At 57.7% G+C, this 25234-nt stretch overlaps 2 protein-coding genes across 4 annotated transcripts in view; both read left to right on the forward strand.

The window, feature by feature from the left end:
- TMEM63B (transmembrane protein 63B) overlaps positions 1–7141 on the forward strand; it is a 90519-nt gene extending 83378 nt beyond the window's left edge. For 2 of the 3 annotated variants that reach the window (XM_073338487.2, XM_073338489.2), the window contains 4 exons: positions 1511–1678; positions 1917–2032; positions 2532–2612; positions 4457–7141. In XM_073338487.2, coding sequence (XP_073194588.1) covers positions 1511–1678; positions 1917–2032; positions 2532–2612; positions 4457–4624 — 533 coding nt within the window. In that variant the 3' untranslated portion in view covers positions 4625–7141. Of the gene's footprint in view, positions 1–1510; positions 1679–1916; positions 2033–2531; positions 2613–4456 lie in introns of those variants that run through there. The other variant, XM_073338490.2, reaches the window with a different exon arrangement.
- A 6681-nt stretch (positions 7142–13822) lies between these two features.
- Positions 13823–25234, forward strand: part of CAPN11 (calpain 11) — a 29834-nt gene continuing 18422 nt past the window's right edge. The window contains exons 1-3 of the mRNA XM_073338495.2: positions 13823–14006; positions 24097–24388; positions 25124–25193. Coding sequence (XP_073194596.1) covers positions 24143–24388; positions 25124–25193 — 316 coding nt within the window. The 5' untranslated portion in view covers positions 13823–14006; positions 24097–24142. The remainder of the gene's footprint in view (positions 14007–24096; positions 24389–25123; positions 25194–25234) is intronic.

Here is a 25234-nt window from a genome sequence, read left to right on the forward strand (position 1 = left end):
GGTTTCTGTCACCTGGGTCTGGTATTTGAGCGTTTGTGCGAATTAGACCCTTTAGAGAGCCAGGCTGTAAATAGACACACAATGGCTCTCGCACTCCCTTGGTGCCCAGCATTCCCAGTTAAGGGACAAGCGAGCTACCAGCTGGAAGCTCCACCCACATGCCTGCTGCTGTTTCTCACCTGGTCATGTATTACACAGACCAGGTAAGAAAGATGATCCCCCTGCTCCCTACTAGGAGGCTCTCTGGCTGCCCCCATTTCAGGGGATGGCTGCCCCTGTAACTGCAGTGAGAACATCTGCCAGGCTGGGCAGTGAGCTGTCGATTTCCCAGCTGGAAAAGAAAGGGCCTCGGTAGTCTTTGCATAACAGCTGTTTCTGCTCTGCCTCTTGCCCAAAGACCCCTTTTGCCCCAAAAGAACGCTTTCCTGGCTGGCAGTATGTCCCCTCTGCTGCCCTGACAGCAGTCCCTACAGGGTGACAAGTGCATATGTGTGGGGACAGCGAATGGACCTATTGCCCAGTCCAGCTGATGCTGGAGTCCCTGAACCACTCTGTTTGGTGGATCATAGTCTCCGCATGAGGGTGGAGAGCGGTGACCTAGCTACATAATGCTCCATGTGTGGCTGGTTGAGAAGCTTCTCTGTCCAATATTATCATGGGCCTTGTCTTCTGTTCCCTGAAATATCTTCTTGGAGAGGCCATGTTTGCAGAGCTCATGCCTAGAAGGGTGAGCCAGGCCAGAGGTTCTCAGCCAAGCAAGTGCTTCCCTCTCGACACTTGCTGAAGTGTTCAGTGTTTATGCCCTGCCTGATGCTGGTGTTCCAGGAGGTTGAATTTTTGGTGTGGCACTCGATGCTTTGCCATGCATAGGTGGCACTGGCTTCTGCTGGCACTAAGGGGCACAAATAATGACATGAAAATGAGCCCCCTGAGTATCGCACCTGGCCTGAGGATTCCCCTCTCCAGCAGGTGCAGAGCAATCTGCTTGCATCCCAGAGCGGGGGTTCCCTGGGGTGGGGGGTGTTACAGCGGGTACATGTGTCACTGTGGACGCTCAGATCCCTAGCACAGCAGCTCAGCCTGGCGGAGAGGGCACTGGGAGTGTGGAATAGGTCAGATAACACTGGAAAGTCCTCCTTTAGCCCCGTTGAATGAATCCTTTCCTTTATGGAAAGTGGGGCTCTGTGTGGAGTGCAACTCCCCCAACACTCTGACCCCTCTGTTCAGCAGTGAAGTGGACACTGAAGAAGGGCCTTCCCAGCAGGCGTGGTAGGGAGAATTATGAGGCTTCACCTGAGTATTGGCTAACTCACTCCAGCTTCCCACCACCTTGAGTCTGGAGTCGTCTTCCTAAAGCTCAGCCCTGAGCAGCCTTGCAGAGAGAGCATGCTGGCACCTGTGAGCCGGTCCCTGATCTCCCACTATCCCCTGCTGCTGACCCTGGAGCCCAGCAGCCACCTCACTGCTCTTGCTCACTGTGTGTGTGTCTCTCTCTTGCTCTCTCTCTCAGGGTTGATGTACATGCTACTCAAGCACCTGGTTGACAGGTACAACCTGTACTACGCTTACCTGCCAGCCAAGCTGGACAAGAAGATCCATTCGGGGGCCGTGAACCAGGTGGTGGCAGCCCCCATTCTCTGCCTCTTCTGGCTTCTCTTCTTCTCCACCATGCGCACAGGTAAGCACGGGGCGAGGGGAGGGAGCTAAGGGGGTGCGTGGCGGGCACCGAATTATAAACACCGAACTCAGCCTGGCTGAGAGTGCTGGGCTTCCTGTCCCCCCCAGCACCACGTGCTGGCTGTCCCGCCTTTGTAGTGGGCAAAGAGCCAGGGCAAAGGCCCCTGGGGGTGGTGAAGCCGGAGGAGCTGCATGCTGGGTGTGCGACCACCCTGACTGTGACCCTTTGCCTTGCCCAGGGTTCCTGGCCCCCACCTCCATGTTCACCTTTGTGGTTCTCGTGATCACCATTGTGATCTGCCTGTGTCATGTCTGCTTTGGACACTTCAAATACCTCAGTGCTCACAACTACAAGGTGAGGTCCCAGGAGGCACTGGGGGTGGGGGGTGTCCGGTTGGAGGGAACCGTGGATGAGGTGATGAGGGGTTACCTCAAGTTGGGCTGTTAGGGAAGCTCCTCACAGGGCCTTTCCTCTTCATTATGGGCTCCCTGGTCGAATACCTCTCCTGCCTCCCCACTCACATGCAGGTGGGTGTAGTTGGGACAGGGCCCTTCCCCCATCTCAGGACCACCGCCACTGGTCTTGTGAGGGGCAGGAAAGCTTATTGGGAGGCACACCCCCTTGCCATGCCTCATCACTGACACATAAGCCTGTTCCCTCTCCAGCCTCCTGGAACAGGAGCCTCATGGGGCTGCCCCTGAGCTGGGCACTCAGCCCCCTGCAGCCCAGCCATTGCTTGTGCGCCCAGGTTCCCTGGTCAGATAAGGCTCCCAGGGAAGGCTTGACGGGGTCAGTGGACCAGCTGCCCCACCATCTCTGTGCCATGTCTCCATTTCACTCTGTTGCCTTCTAGATTGACCACACGGAGGTGGACGCCGTGGACGGGAGGGTGAACGGGCAACCTGCCGCCATGCCGCCAGCTCCCAAATCCGCTGTGAGTCGCCAGCTCCTCCGCTGCCGTGTGTCTCTCGGTTTGGGACAGGGGAAGGGGGCTGCACACATCTCTTCCTGTCTGAGGGCCTCACTCCGGGCCTGGCCCAGCCAGCATCCGTGGGGCGCAGGCAGGGCTCAGAAGAGAATGCCCTTCCGCATGTCCTTCGCTCAGCTGAGATGAGGAATTGTACTGTCCGTCTCCTCTCTCCCCCCCCTCGTGCCCCTGATGCTGTTTGTTCACTTTTTGCCTCTCTCTCAGCTGGGACAATGAAACCAGACGGGTCAGTTCCCCTTTTGGTTTCACTTTCTGGCTCTCGCCCATCAGGGCACGCTGCAAATGTCGCAGGGCTGGGACCTCCCCATCCCAGCGCCAGCTGTTTTCATTGCAAGCTGACATGATGGAATGAAAACATTTTTGGGGTAACCTCTCCCCGCCGCCCAGCTCTCTGGGGTCTGGAGTCCCTAAGGTTGCCGCTTTAAATCTCTCCTGAGCAAACCGGCTCTGGTATAATCAAGTTCCTTCCAAGGCCAGATACTCTGCTGCAGCTAAGATCTGCGGGTGGTGGAGGGAGGGAGGAAGGAGCCTCAAGGAGCAGGTTACAACTGCCGGACTCTGCCCGCATCTCCATTGTAAGTTGGAGCCACCTGGGGGCTGCTCTGGCCTGTGACAGCTGGTAATGATCTCCAAGAGACCATTTGCCAGCTGGGGATAGCTGGACTGCAACGCATCCCAGCCAGGCCCTTCATTCCCTTATCTCCTATAACAGGGCTCTTTGGGCCTCCTACAGGAGCTGGCTACACCAGTCCTGATCCCACTGGGGACTCCCCCATGCCAGGGTGCTCTGAGTGGCACAAAGGGGACAAGGAAGTGGGGCTGTGAGTCCTTTGCAACATCAAGATTTGTCCTGAGAGCAAACAATGTGTGACTAGTAAAGGAAGGGCTGGATTCCCCTCCAGGAGCGTGACTCCTGATTCACCCCAGCATACGGGGGAGGCCTGATGAGGCCTCATCAGAATGGCTGTGTGTATGTGTAGAGGCCGCTGTGGCGAACCTGGCCTTGTCACCATTTCCCAAGCCCATGCAGTCCTGCTGCCATGCGCTTTCCAGTTACCCAAGGGCCTGTTTGGTAAAGTTCTGCTGTGACATGGCTGATTTGCAGATTTGGAGGGCAGGGATGGGCAGAATTCCCCAAACTGTCCTGACTGCTCCCATTTGCCATGCAGCCAGACAGGTGTCCGTACAGGTAAACCAGGTCTGTGCTGAACTCCAGCTTCCTGAGGGGGTGGCTTTGTCCCTCCCGGTTAGATCCCCTGCTGTGCCCCATCCCCACAGTAAGAAAGCTTCTTTCAAAAGGGCCTCGATATGCGAGTGCCCAGCTTGAGCCATCTTAGATTGCCAGAAAGTGCTGGGCACCTGTCTTCTGTGGGGAAAATCAGACCCCTTTAATATCAGGCCCTCCAGTCTTGTAGAAGCTCTGACCCCCACTACTCCCAATGCTCCCACCCCTGGCTCTTTGGAAGGTTCAGATCTACATCGAGGTCTTCAGAAAATGGGGGGGTTACCTGTAATGGGACATCAAGAGCTGCACCCCTGGCCGTGCTGCTAGCATTTCCCATCCAAGCAGCCTCCCTGAAATCATCCAGCCCTTCTCCCTGCCCCCGTCTCATGCTGAAACCTGTGCATTCCATGCAGTAGGAGTTCTTTTCAGCCCCAGCATGCCCTGAGCTCAGCCTCCTGTCTGCATGGCGCTTACCCGCCGTACTGCACTGCTGTGGCTTTCCAGCAGCCTGCACAGAGCTAACAGGTCTGTTGTCTTTTCCCCCTCCCCCACCTCCCCTCCGCAGCAAAAGTACATCGCACAAGTGCTGCAGGATTCGTCTCCGGAGGGCGACGCGGCCGAGTCCGAGGAGCAGGGGTCCCAGGACGAAGAGCTCATCAACCCGGACGGCATAAACGACACGGATTTCCAGTCGTGTGAGGACAGCCTGATAGAGAACGAGATCCACCAGTAGCGACCCCAGAGGGCAGGAGGGGCAGGGCAGTCCCGGGAGCTGGGGTGGCTGCTGCAAACAGAGAGAGAACCGAATGGAGCCGGGAGCGTGGCAAGGAGGATGCCAGCCCCTGCCCCCTCCCACCTGCCCTGGCTGCTGCCCTAATGCTCATTCCAAGGGTGGGAAAGGGCTGTGCATCAAATTCTCCATTCCTTGCTTCCCCTGCCCTGCTCCCTCTCACTCCCGTCTGGGTGGGTGAGAAGGGACCTGCTCTTACTAGTTACCTTCTCTAACACATACTGAGACCACGAGACCCCAGGAAGGGAGAAGAAAGAGGAGGAGGAAGATGACTTTGACCCATGCTGCTTCCATTCTGGGAGAAAGAGGACCCAGGGGCAGCAAAAGCCTGGATGCTTTGAGGTGGCAAGTGTTGAGGGGATCTCTGGTCACCAGTGGCCTCCCCTCAGCCCCCCACATCTGGAATCTTGAACACTAATAATTTATTAGATTTAAAAGAAGAAAAAGCTTTAATCAAGGTATTGCAACCCCAGCTAGTAGCGGGCGGCTGGGAGCCCTGCAGCTAGCACTGGTCCTAGCCGCAGAAGGAGCTTTGCCCTTTGCCCCCCGGCTGTGTCTCCCACACGCATGTGCATCGGAGTGTGGGTGCCCCTCCCCAGTCACTGGCTCTGTGGGCATGTGAGGGCCACGGTCCGGTTTGGGGGAAGTGTAACAGCCTGGGCCTGTTCCTGCTCTTCTTCCCCATGGACCCCAGTGTCCGTGGCAGCACCCAGCCGAGTGCGGGGAGCAGGTGTCACCCAGTGAAAACCGCGCAGGCTCAGCAATGGCTGGAGAGCACATCCGGGTGGCGAGGATAGTGGGAGGACCCCTCGCAGGGCGAGGGGAGCGTAGGGGCTAGCATGAGTGTGTATCTAGCCAGCCTGTAGGAGAAGAGGGAGCCCCTCCCCCAGCACGGCCTTTTCACATCTGCAGTAGCTGGATCCCAGTCGGGCCGTGGTGGGGACTCACCATGGGGCATGTGGCATTGTTTTAAGTGGCGTTATTTTGTACATTTCCCCCCCCCCCTTTAAAATAAAAAACTGACACCCAGCTGCCGCCGCCCCCCATGCTGTCCTGTGTCTGCGCAGCGGGGCCAGCAAGGGGGAGGACTGGGGTCAGCTTTCCCTGACTGCTGTGGAGTGCAGCTGGGCACTGAACCCAGCTACCAACAGGCGCTGGGGCTGACCGTCATTCCCTGGCCCTGGTACAGAGCCTGGATGACCCTTCCTGTGTGTTTGGTTCCTGCCAGCATAGGGCTGTGGCTCCCTGTCCCCATTGCTCAGGCAGCGTGAGAAGCAGCCTCTGCCATCATGCCTTGCCCAGCTCTGGAATCCCAGTCCCCGGGAGAGTTGCATCCCTCTTGTGAACTTGGTCCCATGGGTGAGTGTAACATGCTGCTGTGGGACTCTCCCGGGACATCACTGCCTGCTGGGCATAAAAACCTCCCTCCGACCCTTAGCACCAAACCCGCGCTAGGCTGGATTTGCACAGGGGGCTGCATGCCAGGCAGAGTGAGCAGCAGGAACCCAAAATAAACCTCCCTGCTGGTAAGCTATATTTATTTTCCCTTGCCTCCCTCACCCTGCTGCTCTGTTCACTGGCCATTGCTGGCCACAGCCCTGACTGCACACCCTACGTGGACACTGCTCCAATTAACTTCAGCCGGAGCAGCGCTTGGAGCCCAGTGGGTGCGTCGGAGCAGACTCCAGGAAAGGCAGTAATAACCTGCCTTGGTCCTTTGCTAGCAACTTCCAGCCAGGAGCTCAAAGCACTTTATAGACACTAAAGAGTTAAGCCTCAGCCCTCCCCATCTCTGCTCCCAGGAGGGCAGTCAGACTTGTCATCCCCATGGTACGGAGGGGCAAACTGAGGCACAGCAGGGAAGAGACTTGCCCAAGGTCACACAGCAAGTCCAAGACAGTTTGGAACAGAGACCAGATGTCCTTCCTTTACCCTGCCCCTCTAATAGGAATGACAGAGACAGAGGCAATAGCAGGACTTGCTCCTTGATGGGGGAAGACAAAGGGATGAAGGGCTCAGACCCTGGCTCATTCTTAGCAGCTAGCTGATGGCTGGAGCATGTTCTTCTGTGGTAGTGGCTGTGAGAGGGTGGGCCCAGTGGGTTCCTCAGGCAGACTTCCCCTCCCCTCTAGAGCTCCCTGCTGAAATGCACATTGTTTTATTTTGATTGATTTCTAGCTTGGCCTGGGGGAAATGAAGCACAGGGCTCTAAGTGCCCGTGTCCAGACAGGGGAACAGGGGGGATGCTGGTCCCACGGCTGCCTATTCCCATCTGCACCACTCCCTTCACCCCAGTGTGGCGGGCAGGCTGCAGTTGCTCTGTATGTGCAGCTGTTGGGCGCAGTCCCTGGGCACTGCCTGGGGGGTGGAAGGGGAGCTGTCTTCTAACTGGCACTGTGTCTGAGTCGAGCTGTGTATAATACCCTGTATATATTTGTGTAAAAAAGAAAAAAAAATTGAACTTATCAGATTGCCAGCCTCTCTGTGTCGATGGGTTCGCACTGGCGGATGCAGAGCCACGGGCACCAATGTGGGGTGGCGGGTTCTACCTGGTGCCCAGAGCCTCAGGTACCATGTGTGCGGAGGGCACTGCCCAGATCCTTGGGCACTGCATGTGAGGTGGGCCATGCCTGGCGCCAAACCCCAGAGCCACAGGTACTGTGGGGAGGGGACCTCTGCCTGGAGTCAGAACCCAGTGGCTCAGGCAGGGGGGAGGGGGGCAGGCTCTGCCTGGGGCTGGCACCCAAAGCCATGAGTACCATGCTGGGAGGCTCCGCCTAGAGCTGGGAGCTGGACCTCAGACACCACTGGGGGTGGGAGGCTCTGCCCAGCCTTAATTATGACCCTTTCCCCCTGGTTAGTGTGCTGACAGGGCTGTAGGAAGGCCAGGCAGGCCTGGAGCCACACATGTTCCAGGCCCCCAAACCATCTTCCTCTCTGCCTCCAGGATAGACTCAGGCTCGCCCACCCAGAACCCAGCCTGGGCTCCTGGTTGCCACACCCTGAGTCCTGCCCGCCCCGCCTGAGCTGCTGCCTGCTGCTGCACTCAAGCCCACTCCACGGGTTAGCTCCCACAGGGCCTTTTGCCCGAGAGAAGACAGGTGTGGGGCGGCATTTGCCCCTCCTCCCCCCCCGGTGGCAGAGGCTGGAAGCAGTCCTTGTAAGGTTCAGCAGCCCCAAGGTGGGGCCTGAAGCGAGAGCCCCTTGGCGGCCATGTGTGGAAGGGGGTCCTCGCTTTCTGCCTGAGCAGTGGGTTTAGGGGGGGCTTGCTGGTGGGGTAACAGTCCAATAACCAGTGGTGTGGGGGCACCTCCCAGCCTCAGCTCCTAGGCCTCCCCTGCTATCTACGGGCTGGCTCCAATATCTCACCCTTTTTTGTAGGGAGACAGAAGGGAACTGAGGCCTCTGGGGAATGTGGTGTGCATGGCTGGTGTCTGTGTTACCCACTCTGTGTGTGTGCTCTCAGCAGCCCAGTGTCCCCTCTCTGGCTATAGAGAAAGGGTGGCTATTGTTGCTTTTCTGTGCTCCCTCAGCCCCCTGCCCAGTGTCTGTGCTGCCCCTTAGGCTTGACAGCACCTGGCCCAGCTTCTGCATGCACATGCCAGGTGTCTGGCAAGGGGGAGTGGGTCTTCTTGCAACCCACCACACAGTCCCACCTGGCAGGCAGGGCCCAGCTGAAGCTTCCTTATCTCTAGGAATATTTGAATCATACACCAACCCCCACCCATCCCCTCCGCTCTTCAGTTTCACCTTGCTGAATCCCCTGACACTTCCCCTCCCTGCGCTGCCCAAAGGACCCCCAGGCCCACGGCTGCATGCTCCCACTGGCAACTCTTGGCACTTCCAGACCACATCACCAGTTCAAAGCGCTGCCAATGCCCGGGGAGCAGCCCCTCATGGCTAAAGCGGTTGGGAGCCTGAGGTGCTGCAGCAAAGCAATAGTGTGTTCAGCGGAGAAATCAGCTGGTGTGGGGGTCCCACTGTGTCTGGGTGAGCTGTAGTTCCCTCTCTGTGCCCGGGACAGATTATCGCTCTTTTACAGCAGCGGGTCCCAGCCTCTGCTTTGTACAGAGCTGTCAGGTCACTTGGGGGCTAGCACCTCCTTGTCTCCAGCTGGTTCTACCGATCTCCAGACTCTTCATTGCAAAGGAAACCATGTCAAAGCAGATGGAAAGAACAAGGAGCCAGTCTGGCTGCCTCTTCAGGGCCTGCTGCTACCCAGGAAAGAGGTGCCCCTCCCAGGGACCAGAGCCACCAGGAGGAGAGCACTGTGCAGGGGAGAAGAGGGTGATGCAGCTGGGCTGCATGGCGTGGAGAAGAGGAGTCTGGCGGGGCAGCCCTTTCAGGTGAGTAGGAGAGAAGGGAGCCAAGCCCCAGGGAGGCACATGCCAGGGAGAGGGGGGCCAGCACAGATGTAGGGGGAGGAAATGAAGAGCAAAGAGAAGCAGGGTAAGGTTTGTTTTCAGAACCCCGATTGCATGATAGACCATTAAAGAGCAGCAGCCCCTTCTTGATGGCACATATCCCAGGGAGCTTAGTGACTCCAGGGATGCAATGCAGAGGTTGGAAGGGAGCTGCATCCTGGGTGATGGTGACTGGCAGGGCATGAGCACAAATGGGGTGGAGGGGCCCACAAAACATTTTTCTATCGACATATGGCCCATGCTGTGAATACGCTTGGGCAGCCCTGGACTCCTGGGGCAGGGACAGTCACACATGGGGCACGAGCCAAGGCTCCTTGGCAGGCCCCGAGGAGGGCTGGGTTCAGCAATGCCAGCTCCTGGCAGCAGAGGGCGCTCACGGAGCAATCACGGGGTGGCTTGCTCTAGCTATGTCAATGGCAGATGGAAGGGTCCTGGCCCCCCTTTGCTGGGGGCTGCCTGGCTGCTTTGCTCTAGCCAAGCAGCCTGGGCAGGACTCAGCCACTCCTGGCAAATGTCCCTCCAGGGCAGGAGGGATCCAGGCCCTGCTCTGGGTGTGGCGCCAGCCAGGCGTAGCTGAGGCCTGACTCACACAGAGCGCTATGGCTCTGGAGAAAAAGCAGCTGAGTGTCACTAGAATAAGAGGAGGAGAGGGCTGGGCTCTTAAAGGCTCTTAAAGGAACAGGGGCCATTCTCTCTCTGCTTGGGTCATGAGGCACCCTTCTGCCAGGGCAGGCCCGCTCACCAGCTGCACCTCTCCACTGAGGTGCTTGGCCCATTCCTGCTCCTCTAGAATTAGTGCCCAGACTGTCATTGACTTCAGCAGGAGCCAGAGCAGCTCCTCTGGGAAGGAGGGTTTGTGGCCCAGGGGGATACCCAAGGCAGGGAGCTCAAAGCAAGGTCCCTAGTAGCTGTAGATTAACAGGGGAAACACTAGCCCCAGAAAGGAGTTGACAGGGCAGCCCCAGAGGGGCAGGGAGACTGGGGGCAAGGGGTGTAGATTTCTCCAGCATCCCCCGTAAGTCACTGACTATACCCCCTACTCACTGCTTGTTCCCACTTGAAATGGTCCCCTTGTGTCCCCCATTGGAGCCCTTGTTGCTCCCACCTCCTGGTCTGAGATGAGGCAGGGCCTAGAGCTAATGGACAATTCAGCAAACCCTGAAACTTGGGAAGCGCTTTTCCATACTGGAACCAGAATGAATGAGCCCATCGCCCAGCTCCTGGGGTGCCTTTGAGCTCCTCACCATGCCTGGGGCCTTGATGGGCTCACTGAGCAGCTCCACCCACCCAGAGGCTGCCCGACACATGCAATAAATGCACAGTTCTCGAAGGCTGCCTTTGCGTCTCTTCTCAGGGTCAGAGGTCCCAACACCCCTGCCTCCCTCCTACAAGGGCTCAGTAACTCATCTCGCGCCATCTGGGCCATGCCCGCTGTCTCTGCAGCTGAGCTACTCCATGTCTGTCCCCTGGCTAGTAAAAAGGGCTGAAAGGGTAGGCCGCTAGCTCTTTCCCTCAGCCAGGGTGGCTCTTCCCTCGGACCTGGCAGCACGGCCTCCAGCAGAACCGGGAGTGGTTCTGCAGCTCCATTCAGCTTGCCTTGTTCTTTCCTAGCTTTGTCTGTTTGACCCAGTCCACGGGGCAAAGGCCCTTGTTCTCTGGTTCCTAGCTTCTTGTGAGTCCCACAAAAGGCTGCTGGGTATTTTGGAGCTAGTCCTGGACCAGTGGGTGACACCTAGAACAGAAGGGGTCCCAGCAGGGTGTTCTATTAATGCAGCCATCTGGCTGGGGATTCTTAGGGGCTGTGACCCCAATCCTGCTCCCTTGGAGCTAATCGCAAAATCTCCCACTGACTTCAGTGGAAGTAGACTGAGGCTGGAAGGGGTGAAAGCAAAGATCCTCAGCCAAACCTAACCTGCTCTAAGTATGCAATGTCACTGGGGTTGGGACTCCTTTACAGCAGGGCTGTATCTTCCCGTTCTTAACTCTCTCTCACACACAGCCCCTGGGGCATTTTCCTTCCTGCAGCTAGTTCTAATTAGTACCTGGCCATCACTGCCTGCTTTAGCCTGTCAGCCACAGGATTATGCCCTGGTCAAACCACCAAGGCAAACCTGTCCTCCAGGGGAAACCTGCTCCCTCTCTCCCATCCCCACCCTCACTGGCTCCTGCCTCTCCTGCGCCTTGGAAAAATAAACAAACAGGCGGCTCAGGTGAGCTTAAAGCAGACACTGAGCCAGAGCTTTTTTTGCCAGGACTCACCCAGCCATGTTCGCTGCACGGTCGCACAGTGCAGCACGCACAACACCCCCTTGTTGTGCAATGCCCTTCCCAGTGCTCCAGGGAGGGGATGCTGGCTGGATCACTGCCCTTCATGCAGCAGGTCCAGGGCAGGTGCAGGCGCCCTTCCACCCCCCACCCCTCCAGTCCATAAATTTGCCCTGCGCAGACAGTGCCATGCAGTGTCCTACACGCTCACTCAGCACTTTTGCCCTGCATGTGTAAAGGCCTCCCCCTCCCCCTCCCCCTCCACCTCCGTGCTTGTGTGCCTGCCCAGGGCACAATACTGCCGTGCAGTCCCTTGCACTCACCTGTATACCCATATGTTCCTGTAAAGCTACACATGCAGCATACACCTGTATAGCCAAACTCATTGTACAGACCCCCATGTGTGCAATGACACACACACCTCCAGGCCCCTGTGTGCAGCACATCCTTCCCTCCCCCCGGCTGTATTACCAGGGGTGAGGGGAACGACACCGTGCCTTGTCCATCCTTTCAGAGGTGTCTTGAGGGAGAGGCTGTTGTCAGACACCGCCAGTGTGGTGCTCCGCTCTATCCAATGTTGCTAACAGTTGGCTGCGTGCGTGTTCCCTCTGTGCGCTGCCCTGGCTCTGCGCAGATAGCGGACACAGGAGACCCCGAGAGAAGCCCCAATGACCACAGACTCCGATAAGGTACGAAGGCACCCGGCCAGGTTTATTGTCAAATGAAACAGTCTCTAGCTCCCCGGATCAGATGTCTACAGTTCTGCTAGTACATATATGCTCCCTGACAATGGACACAGCTCAGTCAGTGGTGGGACACTCCACTGCCCCTAGGCCGGACAGAGAGACCGCCCCAGGGATGCATTCTTATACACAGGTACAAACAAGTTACACATCACTCCTGACGTATTGAGGTGCAACCCCTCTACATAACAAGGTACAACCCCTTTACGTAGCCAGGTGCCGCCTCTCTCCTTGTACATGTTGGTTTGAACAAAACAACTCTATCCATCATATTACTCTTTTGACCATCTTTGGGATGCGTCAGCCTGTTGCTTGTTATGCGTGTGGAATGTGCAAGTATCTGAGTATTCTGATAGCTAGTGGTCCAGTACCTTTTAGCTATATATATATATATATTTTTTTTTTTGCAACGTCAGTCCTTTCCTTGCCAGCTTCTGTGAGCAGGGCCTGCCTCTTGCTCACAGCTTCGCTTTGCTTTATGTTAGCAAAGTCTTGACCATTACTTTAGTTCAGGCTTTAGGCCTCATACCGGGCCTCTGATATAAGGATTTATGTTTCAGGGCCCCATCTTACTACAAAGGCTATCAGGTATTTCATTTCAGTGCATTAACTCCTAGTCTGCCCTGCAGGGGATCTGGTCCCGTTGAGGGGCATTAAGCGCTGTGGGTGGGCTGCTCTCTGAGGTGGGGGATCCTCTGACCCTGGAGACATGGGCAATGCCCTTCCCAGTGATCACTGCCCTTCATGCAGCAGGTCCAGGGCAGTTGTCAGAAAAGTGCCTGGAGCTGCTGGAGTTGTCCTGTGAACAGCTGGGAAGGATCCAGTTGGCTCTTGGTGTTGGGGAAGCAAGGTCCAGCCCCGGGACGTCCCAGGCTGTGTGAGAGGAGTGGCCTGCCATTGGAGAATGAGCGAAACACACAGCCTGGCTGTAAGAGGCATAAGTGATGGTGGTGAGAGAGACCTCCTCATCGGGGAAGGAAAAGGGCAGCAAATTCCAGTGGCCTGCACATGTGAGTGGGAGCCAGGAAGGCTAGGCTTATATTTCTGATGCTACTATGGATGTTTGTCACCTGCCTCAGTTTCCCCATCTGGAACATGGGAGGATGATCCTGAGCGCTCTAATGTGGGGAGGGTATGAGGTTAATTAATGTCTGCAAAGTGCGTGTGGTTGGCATGCAGGCTAGGAAAGCTGGGCAGTGTTTTGTATGCCCTCTTCTAGATGGAATCAGAACTACTCAAGTGTGTGTCATAGACTCTATACTATTAATGGAGGTTCTCCTTCACTCAGGGGTTAGATCCTCTGCGTTTGGATCCAGGACGGTCGGAGCCTCTGCTTCAGCCCGTGGTGGGAGCCAGGCTCGGAGTCTTCTGCTGACCCCAGGGCCAGCCCCTCTGGATCCATCACTGGTGCAGGCGCCTTGCTTTTGGAGTGAGGATCCCTTTGGCAGGTGTCTCAGAGAGCTGAGGCTTTTTGTTCAGTCTCCTCACCCCTTGTAACATGGCCTGACGCAGCCGAAGGGTGGTGCAGGATCTGCAGCCTGGCACACAGGGCTGGGCAAACACCAGTCGGGGGGGAAATCCTGAAGTGGGGCAGGGAAGGGGAAGCCTGGGCTTCTCCAGGGAGCAGCTCCAGGGCAGGGAGTCAGACAGCAGCTGCTGTGCCTTTAATTTCTCTGCCCGTACCGCCCCCCCCCCCACACACACACACTCAATCTAAGCTGCATGCTCCGCACATCCTGCCACCAGGCCAAACCCCACCTTTCCTCTGTGCAGAGCCAGCAGCCGAGCTAGCGCCTCTGCTGCAGCGAGCCGGGGCGAGGGAGGCTCCCAGCACCCGCGCGGGGCCAAGGCAGGAGAAGAGAGGGAAGGGCCCCCCCGGGAGCAGCCCACACAGTAAGTCTCTCTGCTCTTCTCAGCCCCTCCGGCCATGCTGGGAGCCGATTAACAGCTCAGCTCTAGAGGCTGCTAATTTCAGGGCCTGCCTGGGAGGGAGGGGCTGGTGGCAGGGACCCTCCCTGGCTTGGGCACTCGCTCCTCTTGGCTGTGGCAGCTGCTTCAGGGAAATGATCAGGTGAGTCAGGGCGGTGGCACCGGCCTATGGCACAGGTCTCTCCCCCTAGAGCGCTGAAGATGGGGAGGGGCTCGCAGGGTTCTGGCTAGAAGTCTGTGCTCCAGGCCTGGGGGTCCCCTCCCTCAGCACGAGTGGGGGGAAGGGGACCCCCCCTTTTGCACCTGGGAGGGCAGCAGTGGCATTTTCTCTTTGCCCCCCGCCCTGCGAGTGTCTATGGCATGTGCAAGGGGAAGCTGCTCTGGGCTGAAGCCAGCTGCTGTGTTGCACCCAGTGGCTGTGAGCCAGGCAGGGACTGCAGAGGATATGGGTGTTCAGCCTCAGACCTGCCTTGGGTCCTGGGCTGGGGGTGGCTTGTTAACCGGATCGTTGTTCCAGCTCTGGAGTTGCCCCCTCCCCCGCCCCCCAGCCTTTCCCCAGTGCTGCACAGCGATGCCCTGGGAGCGCCCGCCCTGTGCATTGCAGGGCTGCCCTGCTGGGAGTGCCAGCCTAGGGGAAATCCTAGGCAGCTCTTTCTTCCACCCCTCACCCACGCTTCCTAACTGGCAGTACTGCTGTTCCCCAATGCGCCCTGTCTGGAGAGGAGCCTCTCGGTGGGGGCGGGACAGGCCGACCTGGGGAGGATCCTGCCATTCTGAAGGGAGAGGTTGCTGAGAAATGAGCTCCCTGGCTCTGGCAGCAGATGTGTTGCAGCAGTGGGGGCCCTGTGAGTGCCTCGATAGAGGAGACTGCAGCCCATGGTCCCTGTGGAGCTTGGGGTCTACAGTTGATCGGGGTGGGGGCTATGTGAGAGCTGGGGGAGGCTATGCGTGAGGGAGGCTATTGCGGTCTGTCTGCTTCTTGGCTCCCATTCCCAGCTGTTTGCAGGAAATAGCTTTCCTGCTCCAAGGCTCTGTACTGGGCCCAGCACCCTTTGGAACAATCTCCCGCAGCTCAAGCACCTCTCAAGACAGCGTCTTTCCATTTGCTCAGCTGAGGTGTAAGACTGGCCCTGGCAGCTTTGTGGTTACTAAAGATCCCAGGGCGTGTTTCCATGGAACTGATGTGAACTCCCTTGGCCTGGCCAGATCCCAGCCTGGGTAACTGCACTGTGCCTTCCATTAGTCCTGTTGTTTCATGTGGGTGCCTGCCTTGAGCTCTTATGTGTAGTGTTGCTGTCTGGTGTGTTCCACCCCAGAAGTGGCTGCACTTTGGTGCTGGGTGACCAAGTGTGTATTACATGTAGTTTGGGATTGGGGTGTGGCATTCCTTGGGCTGGTTGGAGAGAACGTGCCATGCAAGCCTTGGTAACTCTTTTTATGTTTTGCTGGGTGTGGTGGCCAGGTGCGTCCAGGCCTGGTTTGAATTAGACACAGTTCCTGGGCTCTTCTGTGCTGTCTGAGCAGCCATCCCTGGGTGCTGGATTCCTCATGGAGTGAGGAGGGCTCGGCCACACACAGCAGTAAATCCAGCCCTGGGACTGCTTGTCCTGTTTCCTTTATCTTTCTAGTCCCTGGAGTTACCCCCTTCTCCATTGGATGTCATTACTGCAGAGACTTGGTGCCCTCCCAGCTCAGGCAGGGATGGTAAGCAGGGTGCTTGTTGTGTTGCAGCAGGCCCTTGATGCAAATCTCTCGGGTTGACATGGAGGCAGGCCTGTCCTAGATACTTAGTACATGCTCTACTGCATCAAGCGCTACCCACCTCCAGCCAGCCATGGGAGGCTGTTGCAGGAAATGAGGCCTGCATCCACTCCGCACCTGGTGGGCAGCACCCTCCAAGCCCAATGGCTTCAGTTCTGGCTGACCTGGTCAGCTCCGCAAGGAGCCTCCCTCAAATGCCTGGGGACCAGCAGTGGTGGGAACAGCTGGACCCTCAACTGTGTGTATAGGGGCGCCCCTGTGATCACAGGCCGAAAACAAAGGGACCTGGACTTCCCCCCGGAACAGTCACCTGGGTTCTGTACAGAGCTGAACTCCTCCTGTGCACTTGAATAAGGGTCTGCCTGCTGGGTCACCCTGCTGTTGGGTGTCAGCGTCACACTGGGGATCCCAGTGCACTGTTCTGCAAAGCTTTGAGTTCTGTTCCCACCTGAGGGGATTGGCACATCTGAAAGAGCTGTCCCCAGAGTGGTGGCTGGGATGGTGGCAACCTGACTGGTAGGAACTGTTGGTGATCCAAGGTCTAGCTGGGGGCCAGTCTCCCCTGGTGCAGGGAGACTGGAGAAGCCAAGTCCCAACACAAAGGTGGAGGGGGAATTGGTGAGACAAACCCTACTGTGCAGCCGGGGAAACCCAATCGCCTGCCTGTGGGTGCACAGTGAGTCAGTGGCAGAGCTGGGATTTGAACCCAGGAGTCCAGTGCTCCTTCCCTGATCAATAATGGTTGCAGCCACCAGCTAGTAGGGCTCAGTCTGGGCATGACGTCGCTGGAGGCTGAGTGAAGACAGAACTGATGTACAGGAACGGATATGGGTTGGGGGGGGGGCAAGTTGGGGCCCCTCCCTACTCCACGCCTTCCGCCTGCAGTCACCCCGTGCTCCTGCCAGGGAAATGAGGCTGTGGCCTGGGGGCTTGCCCTGCTCTGCCCACCCAGTGCTCCAGCAAGCCCTTGTGCCCTGATCCCGCTCCCCAGCAGGAGCACTGGGAGCACCCTTTTTTCCAAGGCCCTTGGGCACAGGCCCAATTGGCCCAATGGCTAATCCTCCACTCCTGGTGTAGGGTTTGTTTAGCTGCTGGAGGGAGGCCTTTGGGGACTGGAAGGGCCAGTTGGTTTGTGTCGGAAGGAACAGGGAAGGCGTCTTCCAAACCAAACAAACAGGGCAGTTGTGCTTCCCCTTGAAAACCTCGCTGTGCTGCCAGCGTACGCTGGAACAAGCCGAGGTCGCCAGTTCTGAGGGGGGTAGCAAGCTGTCCTAGTCATGCGTTGCTCCAGAGCTCCCGACTGCTCGGATGATTGGCACCGTGCAGGGCTTGGGGAAGGGAGTGACGCCAGGGGAGGACTTTGAAAGGGAGCTCAGGGATTCCCAGGGTGAGAGTCAGCCCTGGTGTCACTGACTTGTTACACTGAGGAGAAGGCACTGCATGGAGGGATGGGGAAACCTATTGCTATAGCTGGGCTGGGGAGCAAGCTGTGTGGCTGAAGCAGTATTTCAGGTAGCAGTGTGTTTCTGGGGGCCTATTTTCCAGGAGTCTGTGGAGCCAGAATTGCCCCGTGGCATCAAAAAGATGGATGCTGCTGGAGGGGGCCTGCCAGGTACAGAGATGGCTTTGGGCACTCCCTGGACAACAATTGGCTTGTGCCTCTCTGAAGCATCATCCAGAAATGTGCACCCTATATACCCACCCAGGGGACGCATTGGCTCCATCAGCACCAGCCTGCAGGGAGACCTCTGTCTGCTCCTGCTCAGCTGGCATCCAGACTGGTTCCCCATGTGTCTGAAATGCTCTTCACTCCCTCTGCACTCAGGAGGACTCCAGCATCAGCTTCTGGTTACCTCCTTTGTGAGCACAGCAGCCATCAGGGCCTTCCAAAATACACTGAATAACAAGGCTAATAATAACCTATGCTGTGGCTGTGCCTTCTGGGCAAGGCTCAGCTTATCCACAGGGGGCTGCTGCAGAGCTGGGAGGAGCTATAAATGTTTGAAGAGGAAGCAGGGGTGCAGGAACTCTACAAAAGAGGTTGCTAGTTTTAGGCCCCTGGGGATGAAGAAAAGCATGAAAACGTTCCCAGAGTGTCACTAGTGCAGGGAAGTCTGCCTGAGTCTGCAGACAGCCTGAAACCATCGCTCTGTGAGGGTGACTGCCCCCTGGGGGTGAGGAGGGGCTGTTCACTCAGCTGATGATGGAAATGTCAGCATTAACCACTTTACTGCTTATCACCACAGGGTTGGAGAGGGAGGGTTGGTCTATAAAGATCTATGCAGCGTGACTGGGAATGGCAGCTCATTTTGAGGTCACAAGTGGGTGGCACTTAAGAGATGACCCCCAATTATTTTTTCCCATCTGGTTCCTGGAGCCAATCAGCCAGAAGGGAGGATCAGAGAGCTCCACCCACGGGGAGCTAAACCCCAGGAGCAAAGTGGGGCTTTTCACACAATGCTTAGCCTGGCACCATTGTTTTGCAGGGCAACAGTCAGTCGGGGTCTGAGTCACTTGGGCAAGCCGTTGCTGGCATGAGGATGTGCAGTAGGGAGGGGGCATGTAGCGCTGTCAGTGCAGTGGGTGAGGGGCTGGTGCTGCCGCTGGGGAATGCTCTTTCCCTGGAGTGGCACTGCCATGGCTAGAGCATGCTCACACCCATATCAGCGCTGCACAGGCCTGCTGGGGAAGTAGGAAAGGGCCAGGCACAGCATGAGGAGGCTCGAGGCAGGGGAAACCACAAGCCAGGAAACAAAGGCAGCACGGATGACTGTGCCTAGTGGTGTTCCTTGCCCTGCCCTGCCCTGCCCTGCTAGTCAAAGACAGGAGGAGCTAGCCCAGGGGCTTCCTGGATGGGAAGGTACTTGATTGGTACACTGAGATGGTGTCGCTGTGAGGTTCTTGGGCACACAGAGATGCTAGTGCTGTGGACCCTGGGGTGGGGAGTTGGCACTGGGAACTGCGTGGGAGTGGCACCAGGTGCAAGGACGAAAAAGGGGATTCATATTGTGGCAAGGAGGGGCACGGGGTGGGGAGAGGAGCAGAATTGGTACTGCCTGGGGAAAGGGGTACTGGACATGCAGGCGGGAGTTCATAATGTTAGAGGAGCAGGCACCAGGGGCATGAAGGGTGGTTGGGGCTGCGGGGGGAGGGTATATTCTCTCCCTCCCCACCTCAATGAGCATTGGAACAGATACAGCCAGTGCCACCATAGGGCAGCTCTGTGGGGCAGGAGCCACATGCACCTTGTGTTCAATGCCCAGTCTCTTGCCCATCCCAAGGAAGCCAGCAGAAGTATAGCATGGGATCTGCCAAGAGCTGTCCCAGCCAATGCCATCCATTCCCTGCTGGTAACCGCAGGAACCCCCAGGATCGAGGGAGACCTCCTTGTGGCCCGGCTCCGTCCACGCTGTCTTGTGCTGAGGGTTGCGGGGTGTCTCTCAGCACTGGGCTGCTAGGTGCCTGGTCCCCTGCCATTCTGGGGGGGTCTGGCAGGGGTGGAATGGAGAGGATCGTGGCTGGCAGCAGGGAGGCTGTGGGGAAAGTGTTACGGGCCCCAGGGCAGGATTTCTGGCAGCAGAAAATGGAGCCCAGCTTGGCCGTTGCCGTGAGATGTCCTGGGGGTAGCTTGGGGTGATTGTCTGAGCTGGGGAAGAGTGGGGGTGGGAAGGGTCTGCTCCACCAGGGTCCCTCTGCTGCCGTGTGCAAGGAGACTTCTTGTGTGTTTCCAGCGCTAGTCCTCCCGAGTGTCGCTCCCTGTGAGATGAGGACAAGCCAGCATTTCTGAGGGGAATTCCAGCAGGTCCTCGGGGTGATGTTTTACCTGCGGCCTCCCCTTCCGCGGGCCCTAGTGCCAGTCCTCAAAGCGAGGCCTTGGGTGTGCCAGCCAGTGCCCACCGCCTCATGCTCAGTAGTGCTCCTATGTGCTGCCACGGACCTTGCGCTGGCTGCAGTCCCAGCGCAGGCTCTGGAGCAGTGGCGAGGTGGGTCAGAGCTGACCTTGCTGGATGGGGTGGCACAGCGCACTGGGGCCTGGTGCTCAGGGGAGCCCAAACCCACAGGCCCCAGGTGCTGATTAAATCCTTCGGAGGCAGGGACTTTGCAGGCCTTTACCTGGTTTGTGGTGGGCTCCCCACCTCCGCCCATCCGTCATTCACCCAAGAGGGGAATAGGTCGCAGTCCCAGCAAGGGAGGTTGGGGTTTGGCCCAGGTGATCCAGGCTTGGCTGGCTGTGGGGCCCACCCCCATATTTTGGGACAGGAATCATAGAATATCAGGGTTGGAAGGGACCCCAGAAGGTCATCTAGTCCAACCCCCTGCTTGAAGCAGGACCAATTCCCAGTTAAATCATCCCAGCCAGGGCTTTGTCAAGCCTGACCTTAAAAACCTCTAAGGAAGGAGATTCTACCACCTCCCTAGGTAACGCATTCCAGTGTTTCACCACCCTCTTAGTGAAAAAGTTTTTCCTAATATCCAACCTAAATCTCCCCCACTGCAACTTGAAGCTGGTGACTGGTGGGGGGAGGGCCAGCCGTGTCCCTGGCACTAGTGGGAGTTGGGTAGTTGCACACAACCCGACCAGGACAGAGCTGTGGTCCTGCTGGTCTGGCATCCAGTCTCCAGCAGGGACTGATGGCTGAGCACTCTGGAGTCCCCCTGCACCCGTATACCCCTCTTCCTCCTGAACACCATTGTGGATGGAAATGTGATCTGTCAGGCTGGAAGCCATGGCCCAGTTCTACACAGAAGCGACAGTGTCTGTGCTATGGATTGGGGTGTGGGAATGGCCCTTGACTGTGGGAGGCCACCCCAGGGGTCCTTTCTGCACTGCCAACTGGCCCCGGCTTGGTCACTTGGTTTCTGAGTAGCACCCCGTAGAGGGAGGCAAAAAAAACCGAGGAGTCCTTGTGGCACCTTAGAGACTAACAAATTTATTTGGGCATAAGCTTTCGTGGGCTAGAACCCACTTCATCAGATGTATGAAGTAAAAGATACAGGAGCAGGTATAAATACATGAAAGGACGTGGGTTGCTTTGCCACGTGTTAAGTCAGTCTAACAAGATAAATCAATTAAGAGCAAGATATCAAGGGTGGAGAAGTAACTTTTGAAGTGGTAAGAGAGTGGGCCATTACAGACAAAAAAACCGAGGAGTACTTGTGGCACCTTAGAGATGCCCAAATAAATTTGTTAGTCTCTAAGGTGCCACAAGTACTCCTCTGTTTTTTTGCTGATACAGACTAACATGGCTACCACTCTGAAACCTGTCACCATTACAAACAGTTGACAAGAAGGTGTGAGTAACAGTAGGGAGGGGCTCTCCTGGAGCCAATGGTACTTTCCCAGCAGAGGCAATGCATGGGAGGGCATGCAGGGTCACATGCCCCCCCCCCCCCCAGATTGCTTGGTCACGTGGTGCGGCCAGGCCCCCTCTGTGCAAGGTGGCTCAGCCGGTGAGCTTCACAAGGCAGGGAGAGGCAGAGGCAGGAGGAATAGCTGGGAGCTGCAGGGAGGGGCCACTGCTTTCCAGGAAGGGGCGGGCATTGCTTTTTTGGGGGAAGGGGCTGCGTGGGGGGGCAGGACTCAAGCTGTTCTGGGGTTGTGCCACCCCCCACCCCACCGTCATCAGGCATAGGTCATCTCTGTTTCTCGGAATCATGCATCCTGTCGGCTCTGAGCTTGGTTTGAGTCACACTCTCCTGCTGGAGGAGGGCTGCCCCGGATCCTCCCTCTTTTCCACCTTTCCAGACTCCTGTAACTCCTCCAGGAGTTTGAAGTCCAAGTCCCACTGCCCAGGGCTGAAGCATATAATTTAGCTTCACAAGGTCCCCTGTGGTGTGGGGCCCTGGGCAATTGCCCTGCTTGCCACCCCTTAATGCCCACCCTGAACTTGCTACCTCCTTAAACCTGTTCTGCAACCCCCCTGGGGGTCGGTTAAGAGAGAACCACTGCTCCAGCCCACTGAGCATTGCTGGCTCTGGCCTGCAGCCTTGCAGAGATGTCACCACTTGCTAATGGGCCCTCCAAATGTGTTGACTCAATGCACGCTCGGCCAAGGGCATCTCCAGAAGGAAGGGACTAGTGCAGGCAAAATCTACAATGCTGCAGGGCCCATCCCTGGGAGGGGGAGCCTGAGGAGCAGCCACTTCCAAACCCCCCTCCCTTCCCCCCTGAGGAGTTCCCACCTTCCCACTGTGGCCAGTCTCTTTCCCCCCCACCTCATGGTTTGTCTCTGAGAACAATATCACCCACATCTTCCCCCCACCAACCAGCAGGGATAGCTAGAAGTGGGTCTAGGGTTTTCAAACTTTTTTTCTGGCAACCCAGTTGAAGAAGATTGTTGATGCCTGCGACCCAATGGAGCTGGGGCAGAGGGATTTGGGGTGTGGGAGGGGGCTCAGGGCTGGGGCAGAGGGTTGGCGTATGGGGGTGAGGGATGTGGGATGGAGTCAGGAATGAGGGGTTCAGGGTGTGGGAGGGGGCTCTGGGCTGGGGCAGGAGGTTGGGGTGCAGGAGGGGGCTCTGGGTTTGGGGGACTCAGGGCTGGGATGCGGGAGGGGATGAGGGCTCTGGGCTGAGGGTGCAGGCTCTGGGGTGGGGCCGGGGATGAGGGGGTTGGAGTGCAGGAAGGGGATCTGGGTTTGGGGGGGCTCAGGGCTGAGGCAGGGGATTAGGGCGTGGGCCTACCTCCAGTGGCTCCCGGTCAGCGGTGCAGGCGGGGTGCAGAGGCAGGCTTCCCGCCTGTCCTGGCGCCGCGGACCATGCTGCCCTCCGGAAGCAGCCAGCAGGTCCGGCTCCTAGGTGGAGGTGCAAGGGCTCCACGACCCGCAGCTCCCCGGCCAATGGGAGTGTGGAGCTGGTTCTCGGGGCGGGGGCAGCACACAGAGCCCCATGGCCACTATGGGCTGGACCTGCTGCTGGCCGCTTCCGGGTAGGGACTACTAGTTTTACTACTAGTTTTTACTGCCCACCAGGATCTCTGGGTGCTGAGCAAGGCAATCCAGTGCCTTGTATTCTGCATCCCAGTACAGGGTCGCGACCCAAACTTTGAAAACCAGTGGTCTAGGAGAGTCCCAGCATCTCCAGTCCCAGCCTCCCCCAGCAGGAGCACTGGTGGTGGGGGAGCGCCCACGTATTCCAGTCCCAGCCTCCCCCAGCAGGAGGCACCATAAGGAGAATGTTGGTTCTGGGGGCAGCTCCCAGCCATTCCAGTCCCAGCCACCCCCAGGAGGCACTATGGGGAATGGGGCGGGAGTGTTGGGTCTGGCAGGGCTCCCATCTATTCCGATGGCAGCCTGCTCCCGCAGGAGGCACTGTAAGCAGCAAGAACAGAGCGCTGGAGTGAAAAGTTCGTCGCCCTGAAGTCCTGGTGGGCAGTGATGAACAGTGGGTGCATTGCCTTTGGTGTGGGGAATGGGGGCTGAGGCGGCCAGGATTCCTGCATGCTTGGCCCCTTTCCAGACAAGTCCAAAATCGCTGTTTGTAGCTCTATGCAGAATTTCAGCAGCGGAGCCGCTCCCTACCCCCATCTGCTCCCAGCTGGGGTCCAGGGCAGCTCTGTTTGTTCGGCTTAACACTACTGTGGATAGAAATGTGGCCTGTCAGGCTGAACGCCACGGCCCAGTTCTACACAGAAGCGACAGTGTCTGTGCTATGGATTGGGGTGTGGGAATGGCCCCTGACTGTGGGAGGCCACCCCAGGGGTCCTTTCTGCACTGCCAACTGGCCTGCCACGCTCGGTCACTTTGGTTTCTGGGCTCCCTCACAACAGTCTGTCAAAAGGAAGATGAGGAGTACTTTTGGCACCTTAGAGACTAACCAATTTATTTGAGACAAACTTTCCATCCTGTTAAAGTAGTAGCTGGAAGTACTAGTCAGAGTCCAGCATACAGCTGTGCAAGCTTCTCCAAAAGGCTCCGCTATTGCACCTCAAACCAGACCAGCCCTGGGCTCCCCACACACAGCTGCCAGTGTCCCTCACCCCTGACCTGCAGTCCCCTCCACCCCCCCGCTATCCCAGCCCTGGGCTCCCCACACCCAGCTCTGCCGATGCCCCTCACCCCTGACCTGCAGCCCCCCTCCTATCCCATCCCTGGGTTCCCCACACACAGCTCTGCCCATGACCCTCACTCCCAACCTGTCTCTTCTCTGCCTAGCCCAGATTCCTCTTGCAAACTCTGTTCCCATGGGGGAGTCCTGTCCCCAGCCATCCCTGAATCTCCTCTTCCCCACCTCCCACTGCCCCACACACACTGCTGTGCCATGTCTCATCTCCTAGTGCTTTTTTCATCACAGGGGGAGGTGCTGAAGCTAGCGCTGCCTGTGCCTGGCCAGCTGCACCATGATGCCCTTCGGGGGAATTGCCTCCCGGCTGCAGAGAGACCGGTTGCGAGCGGAGGGGGTGGGTGAGCACAGCAATGCTGTCAAGTACCTGAACCAGGACTACGACACCCTGAAGCAGGAGTGCCTGGAGCGCGGCAGTCTCTTCGAGGACCCCCAGTTCCCAGCTGTCCCCTCCGCCCTTGGCTTCAAGGAGCTGGGGCCAAACTCTGGCAAGACCCAGGGGGTACGCTGGAAGCGCCCATCGGTAAGTGCCTGGCTCTCTCCTCTGTGGGGCCTACAACATCCATCTGGATCCACTCAGCCAGGAGGCCCTGGACTGTGAGAGCTGCTCTGCCATGGTGACCCAGGCTGTCGCCCTGTCCCTTACACACTGGATCACTTTGCCTGCCCTGAACCCCAGTCCACAATCTGCCAAGCACTCCAAACCCCTCTGCCTGCCCCAGGCCTCATCTCCTTCAGACACTCTCCTTCCCCACAGGTGCCCAGAGCCACGGGTGCCAAGGGAGTTCTGTCTGTTGCACCCCCCCGAACCGGTTGCCTTCTGTAGTGAGTTCCTTTTCCCTCGGTTAGATCCGGGCGTTGAAATGTGGGGGTTGGTCTCTGTCTCACCCCTGCCCTTTCTGGATGGAATCGGACCTGTGCAGGTGTGTAAGCCCATTGCCTTGAGTGACTGGGGCCCCTCAATGTAAGCCCTCATACCATTGCCACAAACGAGGTTTGGGGCCTGTGGCTCTGCAGCAGCAGGTCTCAAAATGTTTTCCGACTGATCCCTTTGGAGTGGTTACAGTCAAGGCCCTTACCCACTGCTGGTGGCAGTTGGCACCCCTCTCTCCTAAGGGTGCTGTCAGACACTGCCACTCGTGGTCACCCCTGCTCCCTGAACCAGAGCCCAGCTGATTGATACCTGCTGTGTAGAGATCAGAAAGCGGATCCTGCTGAGATCTGGCACCAGTATTTGAGTGTCTCTGCCCCTCTGCAGGAAATCGTGGGGGACCCTCAGTTTATTGTTGGAGGCGCCACGAGGACAGACATCTGCCAGGGGGCTTTGGGTAAGTACTGTCCCTCCAATCCCTGCACAGCGGCACCTGGG

Source organism: Lepidochelys kempii, chromosome 3, assembly GCF_965140285.1.
Source record: "Lepidochelys kempii isolate rLepKem1 chromosome 3, rLepKem1.hap1, whole genome shotgun sequence".
Taxonomy (NCBI): Eukaryota; Metazoa; Chordata; order Testudines; family Cheloniidae; genus Lepidochelys; species Lepidochelys kempii.